The sequence below is a fragment of the Muscardinus avellanarius genome (assembly GCF_963383645.1).
Source record: "Muscardinus avellanarius genome assembly, chromosome: 9".
Classification (NCBI taxonomy): Eukaryota; Metazoa; Chordata; class Mammalia; order Rodentia; family Gliridae; genus Muscardinus; species Muscardinus avellanarius.
Window position 1 is genome coordinate 7,476,265 of NC_137795.1, and position 8,827 is coordinate 7,485,091.

The 8,827-nt window shown below is 58.9% G+C and overlaps 1 protein-coding gene across 1 annotated transcript; it reads right to left on the reverse strand.

Moving 5' to 3' along the window:
* Positions 1 to 339: 339 nt before the first annotated feature.
* Positions 340 to 2,116, reverse strand: HOXA7 (homeobox A7; the record flags this gene model as incomplete). Its single annotated transcript, XM_080701303.1, has 2 exons — positions 340 to 919; positions 1,738 to 2,116. 2 exons carry the CDS (start codon positions 2,114 to 2,116, stop codon positions 612 to 614), a joined length of 687 nt encoding a protein of 228 aa, XP_080557429.1. The 3' UTR covers positions 340 to 611.
* Positions 2,117 to 8,827: the final 6,711 nt, after the last annotated feature.

Here is an 8,827-nt window from a genome sequence, read left to right on the forward strand (position 1 = left end):
CCTGGACCCCAGTGCCTTCTCAAGGAAGCCTCGGGACCCCAAAGACTGTCCACTGGAAGCAGCAGGGGGAGGGGGGCCGGCCTGGGAGGGGCGGGCACCAAGTAGCAGGCAAGCCAGCCAGCACAAAATAGGTAGTTTGGGGCTAGTAGGTAGTACTGAGAGAATCGTGTTCTTGGGGGGTATTGGGGTGGTGCTGGGTGTCTGCCAGTGTCAGGACAGGCAGGGTGGGGGCTTCCTGGGAGTGGAGGCCCACTGGGGCCGGGCTGTAGGTAGTTTGGGGGTGCCTCTCAAGGAGGCCTGTGCTAGGTAGTATTTTGGCCATGCCAGAGCAGAGCAGTGGCCTGGGTTTGGGGGTATCTACTGGGATCCTCAGAGGCACAGGGAGTCCCCAAGGCAATCTAATCTCGGTAGGTAGCAGCTCAGTCCTTAAAATGTGGGAACTGGAGTGGGTGATGGGGTGGGTGGGGTGTAGGTTGGGGACCGGGGTGGGTTTTTTTTTTTTTTTTTACATTTTCTTTTTATTTTTCCCCATTTTTTGTAAGTAAAACCAGCGAGTCTCTTAAAGACGATTCTCAGACTGTCCGCTGCGGCCAGGGCGGGGGTCCGGCCCCTCATTCCTCCTCCTCGTCGTCCTCGTCGTCCTCCTCGTCCTCGTCCGCCTTGTGGGCCGCAGCGGCGCTGGCCGGGGGCGCGGCGCCCTCGGGGGCGGCGGCGGCCGGACCCTCGTCCTTATGCTCCTTTTTCCACTTCATGCGGCGGTTCTGGAACCAGATCTTGATCTGGCGCTCGGTGAGGCAGAGCGCGTGGGCGATCTCGATGCGGCGGCGCCGCGTCAGGTAGCGGTTGAAGTGGAACTCCTTCTCCAGCTCCAGCGTCTGGTAGCGCGTGTAGGTCTGGCGGCCTCGCTTCCTGTCGGGACCTGAGAGCAGAAAGGCGGACACATGGACCTGGACAGACGGGCAGACAGGGGACGCGGACGGACAGCGCCCGAGCCAGGCCGGGCCGCAGGGCCTGCCTCCTGCACGCCGGCCTGGCGCGCACCTGGCCCGGGCGGGCGTGCGCCAAGGTCCCGCTGCGGCCGGGCAGCTGCAGGAGCCCGGGCACGGAATCCCAACTTTACAACCGACCTTTCCAGCCGGCTAGGCTTCCACAATGTCCGGCTTCCCCCGGACAAAGGGAAATTGTAAATATAGAGTGTGCCCGTGAGAGACCTTGCAGTTTTGCCATTCAAAGGCGAGCCCGACGCCGCCCCGCCTGGCTAGACAACTGGCCGACCCTCCCCAGCAGACCCCCGTCCCATCGCCGGGACCCTCCCAGGGCTCTCCGACCCCCGGTCCCGGCTCCCTCCGAGCCCCATCTTGAGATGGCCCCTGGCGCAGGCGTGGGTGAGGGGCCCCAGAGCTCGGCGTCCTCTGCTTTGGAGAAAGAAAAGCCAGGCATAAAGAAAAAGGAGGAGGGCGAGATGGAAGAAAGGGAGGGAGGGAGGCGAGAGAGAGAGGATGGCGAACAAACTTAAGGTTAAAATTCCAAGACAAATGGAGTTAAATAAATTTACGAGGATCGAACCCATTAATTGGGCCATAAAAAGTTTTATGAGGCTCATTTACATACAATGCTAAGGACTCTCCACGCAATGGCGCCTCGGCTCTAATTAAAGCCAGAAAGGCAGCGCCGCCGGGAGTGGGGGCCGCCGCCCGCCCGGGCCCCGCGCCCCGCGCCCCGCCGCCGGCCCCCTACCTGCCGAGCGCATCCAGGGGTAGATGCGGAGGCCGGCCTCCGCCGGGCCGCGCAGCGCGCCCTCGTCCGCCGCGTCGCAGGCGCCTTTGGCGAGGTCGCCGCAGAGCCCGGGGATGCTTTGGTCGTAGGAGGCGCAGGACAGGTTGCCGTAGGCGTCGGCGGCCAGGCCGTAGCCGGACGCGAAGGGGCTCTGGTAGAGGGGGCTGTTGACATTGTACAAGCCCGGCACGGCGGAGGCGAAGGCGCCGGCGCCCGCCCCGTAGCCGCTTCTCTGCGAGTTGGGCGCAAAGGAGCAAGAAGTCGGCTCTGCATTTTGGAACAGAGAAGCCCCCGCCGTATATTTGCTAAAAAGCGCGTTCACATAATACGAAGAACTCATAATTTTGACCTGTGATTTGTTGTCCGGCAGCTTTCAGTGTCGGTTTTACGAGGTAGCGTGATATATGATAACATTACACCCCCAGATTTACACCAAACCCCATTTTCTTTTGGACGGAGCTCGCCGCAGCACGTGACCGCCCACGTGACCGCCTCGGCCAATCTCCGCAGCCCTCACAGGTGGTCTCGCTCCGCGGGACCCGCAGCCGCCCAGAATGGAAGGGGAAGAGGCTCAAATAGGCGACCCACGGACGTGCCCGCGCCGGGCCGGCGAGAACCCCGGCTCCGCGGGGGCGCCCCGCTGGCCGCCCCCCGGCGCGGACGCCGGGCGGGGTCGGCACCGCCCGCTCCCCAAACCCACCCGCGAGCCCCACACCCCGCGCGAGGACCCCTCTCGGGCCTGCAGACCCAGCCCCAGGAGGGGCGCGCTCGGTACCCCGCGCACCCGCCCGCGCTCTGGCTGGGTACACGGGCCCCGGCTCTGCGCAATCGGCCCCGCCCAAGCCTGCGCTCTCCCAAGGGCGACAGGCCAGACCCGGCCGGGCGCGGCAGCCTTCCCAGCTTCCGTGAACGCCGCCCCAAACTGGAACCCTGTGGTTCGAATAAGTCAGCTTCCTCTCCTTAATCGGAGGTGCACAGTTTTTCCGCCCTGAAGGAAGCGGTGGAATATCTATCTATTAATGAACCTCATTTGCCCACAGATTTATTAGCATGGGGTTACCTTCCTCCGGGGACACGGCGCCTGGCCTCTTCGTTCCTGGGCACTTGGCTGGCCTCCTTTGTCCTCCCCACAGCGCCTGGCTTCCCCTGGCTCCCCAGAACCAGGCCTCTCTTCTGCAGTTTGGGGAGACCTCAGGCCCTGCACCTTTCTGGACAGCCTTCACCCAGCCACCCCTGGCCTTCTCCACCTTGTGGGTCTGGCTGCCTGGGGCAATGGTTTAGAGCTCACTTGGAGAGGAGAGAGGGGATCCAGGTGCCGCAGAATTGAAGTCCCTGATGAGTCCCTTATTTTTTAATAGACAAAAAAAGGGGGGGGGAGCCTTCCCCAAGAGCCACGCAGCTCTGGCGGCTTCACCTTTTTGGTGGCAGGGTTTCAGGGAGCTGAATTCCAGCGGCCTTACTCTCCCCCATTCAGAATCTCAGCTCCCAGCGCCTACCTTCCACCCTGCTGCAGTGCGGGAAGGCTGAGACCCGGCTGCCCAGGCTCAGAGGAGGGTGACGGGCTAACCTCCTCCTAAACGCCTCATAAACTGCCCAGGCTGCCCTGGGAGCCTGGCCACCTTTTACTGCCCAGCTCGATTGCACACCATAAACCCGACCTTACAATGGAATTGCCCCGGAAATTCTCCTCTAAATTATAGAGTTTGGTTCCTTGTGTACAAAGCACTTGTCATCACTTCCAGAGAGTCCAGACGGCCTGTTCACTGCGCCCTCTCAGGGGGTCCTGGGAGCACAAAAGGAAGCTGGATGGTTGGAATCAGAATTCAGCAAGGGAGTCCCAGCTCCTTCCTACCTAGGAAAGGGCGAGGGAGGGCTTGGGTGGGGAGGCAGGGGCAGGTGGGCGCTGGGGCCTCCCCCAGGGCAGGGGCCTTAGGGGGACACTACCGGGGATGCCTTTTATGGTGGATCAGAGCGAGGCTGAGTCTCATATGGGACATGCAGGGGGTAACACGGGGGAAAAAAGGAATCCAAATACCTTCATCTTGTAGCAGGGAAATAAAAACCCAGGAAAGGTAAAGGAAAAAGACGAGAACAAGAAGAGAAGTAGGAGATCAAAGAAGTGGAATCACACAGCTTTAGACCAATAACTTGTTCCGTGGATTATACTAGAGCAAGCCAGCAAAGAGAAAGACTGGGCCGCAGCCACCGGCTGTCTAGACTTAGGCAGCTGGAGTGGCCAGGGCCCTGGCGTGGCGTTTAAAGTACAACCTGCCTTAAGCGAGGGGTGCTGGAAGGAACACAGCTCCCTGCTAAAGGAAGACTGGGTGCTGGTGACACCGTCCTCTCTGCCCTGGTTTGGCCCAGCGGGTCCTGGCAGGATGCTCTGCTCCTTTGCTTGGCCAAGAAGGATCCAGATATTTCCCTGGGTGCTTCAAAGCCCAAATCCTCCAGGGCCAGTGTGGTGGGGAACTGACATCTTCCTTTGGCTTCTTGGCTTCTCTCTCCCCGCTTGCCTTTTGTAGCTGGATTTTAAAACGAAAAAGGCTTGACAAAAGCAGACTTTTAATAAGGTCTATTTAATTGTCTGTTCTCGAACCATCATCCCCTACTTATTTGACCAAATAAAGATCAATGAATGCACTGAGGAGTGTGTGATAATATTCGCAGGAATACTGGCTGATAAGAGGCCTGGATAGACGGGTCGCTAATCAGCTGTCTTTAGATAGCCATTTTCTGGGGACTCCCGTGAACCTACCTTCCTACTTACGGGCAGAATGTGTTTCTCATTTCTCCTTATCAAATACTTCCAATATTTAAATCCAGCTAGGAATGTAAACCCAGCTCAGACAACGAACAGCGCCTGCCAGAGTCTCCCAGCGTCGGGGCGGCTGGCGATTTCGTTTTCTAACGGATTCTGCCGGCTCCTCTCTCCGGGGCTGCGCGTCCCTTCCCCGCCCAGCGAGAGGTCTCTGGCCTGGGCCGGGGACCTGGGCCGGCCGGCGGCCGACGCCTGCAGAGAGCTCGGGCCAGCGCGGGGTCTGGCCTGGGCTAGGCCCGCGGCGGGAAGCCCTTCTCAGGTCGTGGGAGCGGCCTCCCAGCCGCCGGCCGGCCAAGGGCACCGCCGCGCAGGTCTCCAGGCCTCCGAGCCCGGGGCGGCCGCACCTCCGAGGCCTGGGTGATGCGTGGAGAGAAGGGTCTCCACCGAGCTGTGACTTCAGATATTTGTACTTAGAGTAACCGAGTTTTCCGTCTGCGCCCACTCATCTGCGATTTCGCTCTTTATTTGCAGCTACATAGATAAAGCCTTCTATCTGCGGCTTTAGAGTCACGGGTGGCGCTCGGGAAAGCGATAAAAACCCTTCTTACAATCAGGTGCCGTGAAAGAGTGCGTATTATAGACGGGAATGTAATGGAGACGTGTGTCTGCAATACCAACCTGTGTGCGTAGACCGAGGAGAGGATGAGAGCGAGCCAGCCCCCAGGAGAGATGTCAGCCAAAATCAGCCCCCATTTTTATAGCGTGTTCGGCGCGGAGATGCGGGTTGTAAACATTTTGTGGGTTTGGCGGAGACTATTACGACCCCAAATAAATGCGCCGCGCGGCGCGTTCACAGGGATCCCGGGTGCCGCAGAGGGTTCTGTTTCCTTTCTGTGCTTTCCCTTCGAAACCGTCTACACCCGTGACTGACGCGGGCTCTCGGGCTGTGGGCCGCCTGGCCGGAGTCTCCGGAGTGTGACCCGCACCTAGGTCGGGAAGGACCGGGCGTGCCCTGGGGTGGCCGGCCCAAGTCTCCTGAGCCGAGGGCGCCCGAGCAGCCTGGGCACCTCCAAGCTAATGACCTCGGCGCCCGGAGAAAGTTAAGGGTGGCTTGCACGACGTGAGCCCAATTCCGGAGCTCAGATATTACGATTAGTATTATACCTGCTCTTTTAAACACCGCGTTTATTTCAGAATAACCAAACAGTTCCCGGTCTGTTCCGCGGGATTCTCCATTCCAGGCAAATCCCGGAGAACCTACACTCGAAAACCATCAAAGATGGCTTCACCCCAATTTTCGCCCGCCGAATTTTATTGTCACATATTCAAACCGGCCGAGTCCCGGGGTCCTGGCTCTTTCTCCGGTGCTGGCTCGCCTGGTCCTGAACCAGGGCGCAGGTTTCGGGGGACCTCAGGGCCACGGGGCGCGCCCCCGACTGGCCCTCCGCGGGCTCCCCAGGTCCCGGGGGCTGGAGGTGATCGTCCGGTGTCGTCCGCCGGCGGCGGGGGGTCCCCGCGCGCCTCGCCGCCCCGGGCCTGTGCTGGCCGAGGCGGTGACCCCGGAGCGGTGCCCGCGCCTGCAGCTGCAGCTCCGCAGGGCTGCGCCATCGGGATGGGCCCGGCGGGCGCGGACGCCGAGGCTCCCGCAACCCCGCCGCATGCACGGTTCCCAGGGAGGCGACCGGCACCAAAAATATACGACTGCTGCTCCCTCAAATCTGGGGCTCCCATTCTAGGAAGGCTCGCGTCAAGTCGACATCTTAGGAGCTGCCGGGGTCGGGGCTGCGGGAGATGGCGGCAGGAGCGGCTCTTTGGTGGAGCCACACTGCCATCTGCTGGCGGCATCTCGGCACTGCAGCCCGGCGCCCACGGCCCTCTGAACTTCGGCCTCCGGGGCTGCAGCCCGCTCCGCGCCCCATTCCCGAAGGCAGGGCGGGGGCACAGGCCCCTGGGGCCGCGTGGGGACCGGAATCCTCGCCGCGGAGGGAGCAATGCCCATAAAAGAGAGCTGTTTCCGCAGCCGCTTTATCGGCGGCAGACAGAGCAAACAAATGAAAGGGCTTCGGTGGAAAATCCTAATTGGGGCTGGACAGTTGTAAACTCATTAAGGGCCGAATTCCAGACAGTTTGCAGACCCGGCCTCATAAAGCACACCCTTACTGCCCATTCTTTGAAGTTCCTTCTGTCTGCAACAACAGAGGGCGTCCCAACTCGGCGGCGGGGCGGGGTGGGGGATGGGAGGCCCCATCCACCCGCACCCGGTTCCCCTTTCACTCGTCCCAACGCAGTCGGCTTTGCCAGAGTCCACCCGGGTGGGGGCAGGGCGAGAGAAGAGAAGGGGAGCGAGCGCGAACCCTCCGGCCACATCTGGAAGGCGCTCGGCCCCCGAAGTTGTCCGTTCCCTCCGCAGCCCTTTTACACCCCATAAACGGTAACAGCCCTCATTTTCTTTTATGGCGCTTCGGGGCTTGTCGGTTGCCTCGGCCCTGCCTCTGCCAGGACTTGTGCTGGGGAGGGGCTTGTGGTATGGGGTGCAGATTACCCCGGCCCAGGCCCGCAAGACTGGGGATACAGGCCTCGGATCCCCGCAAGACCCCGGCCGCCTGCGCGGGCCGCCACGCTGGGCCCGTGGGTCTCTTTGCCCCCTCTGAGCCCCCTTTGGAGGACGGCCTTCAGCTCCTGGTCCTGTCCCCACCTCCCCCTTTGCTAGGAAAGGCCCCAGGCAGCTCCTGGGGCCCAGGTCTGTGATTATTTCTTGCCGCTCCAAGAAAAAGAACAGCCTTTGCACCGGTATTGGCGAAGAGATACCCAGGACTCCAGCCCAGCTCTTCGGAAGCTTCCGGGCCTTTGGCGAATACACAGAAAACCCGGGAGCCGCGGGTTTTCCCGGCCTTCCTCCTGGGTTTTCCCGGCCTTCCTCTGGACGCCAGGCGTCTGGCGGGTTTGGGAGAGCTTCGGCCCGTGTAGACCGGCAGCCGCGGGTCCCCGCTTCCCAAAGGCCCAATGGAGGCAAAATCGAGACTTCCCCCTACACACCGCGGCCCAGGTCCCTACCCAGAGACTATCCAGGCTCCCCTGCCCCGTAGATGAAAGTGTAAAAGGAGATCCGTAAAATGAAAATTAAATTAAAAATAGAAAAGAATCAATATATTTTATTTGGCAAAAATTAAATATTTCAGCACAACAATTTGGTCAAATAGGCCTTGAGGTAACTATTGCAAAATACAGTGTTCGCCCAGCCCCAAGGAAGCCCCGGATTCATCGAGGATACAGATCTACAGTAGCCCGATGGCGGTTTTGTGGTGTATAATTTATTATCAATAAAATTAACTCCGTTACAATAAGCAATCCCCCCAATTAAAAGTAAGCACAAACCATAGGTAGTAGCCTTCTGCACATATGTATAGCTCCGAATTTTCTCACCATTTCTCTGGTGCAAAATCAGTATTCAAGCTTATCTGATTATGAACATTTCCTTTAATATATAGATTACATATACAATGAACGAGGATAAAGACTACAGTGTGTAGAGGCTAAAATGCCCACAAGTTCCCAAAGCAGAGAAACCATGAATCTAAGCGTCCTGGAGAACCACCCTCCTCACTTAAATTTCTTTATTGTACTGGGAAATCCTTACAGCGAGTTTACAATCATAGGTTAACAGCCTAGGTCTACAGAAGACAGCCTAGGACTCCACTACAGAGCTATACTTTATGCAAAGCCCCCCCCCCCACAACCTGAGTTCAAATCGAATTCTAGCTTCTACAATCACAACGGGTGCGTCACCCAGCACAGAAGTTTGAGTCACAAAACATAATTACCACAATAAAACACAGTGTTCAAGTATCTCGGCGGGCGGAGCGGTTTGCCGCACAAAGAGGGAATTAAATTAGCTACACAGACTAAAAACTCTACAGCCCGCGGTCAACAGCAGTTGTGCATTATAAAAAGGTAGTTTCTTCCTTTTGCTTTAAGTCAGGAACAGGTAGATTTCTTTTAGAAAATATACACAAGCTAGCTAGCACACACAGCCGTCAGCGCTAATGCCCTCCTGGGTTTTTTGTTTGTTTGTTTTCTTTTTTCTTATAGAAAATGGAAAGCTTACAATACCTCCTCGGCAGAGCGGCAGGCCTTAGCAGCCAGGGCAGGGTTTGCCAGGGGGAGCTGGGGCCGGGTTTAGAGCCGCTTTGTGCGGGGTGGTGGACGGGGTGAGGGAGCAGAGGGCTGAGAGGACGGGCCGCGGGACCCTTTTCTTTTTATTTTCTCCCCCCCCCCTAGCTTGCTCTCTCTCCG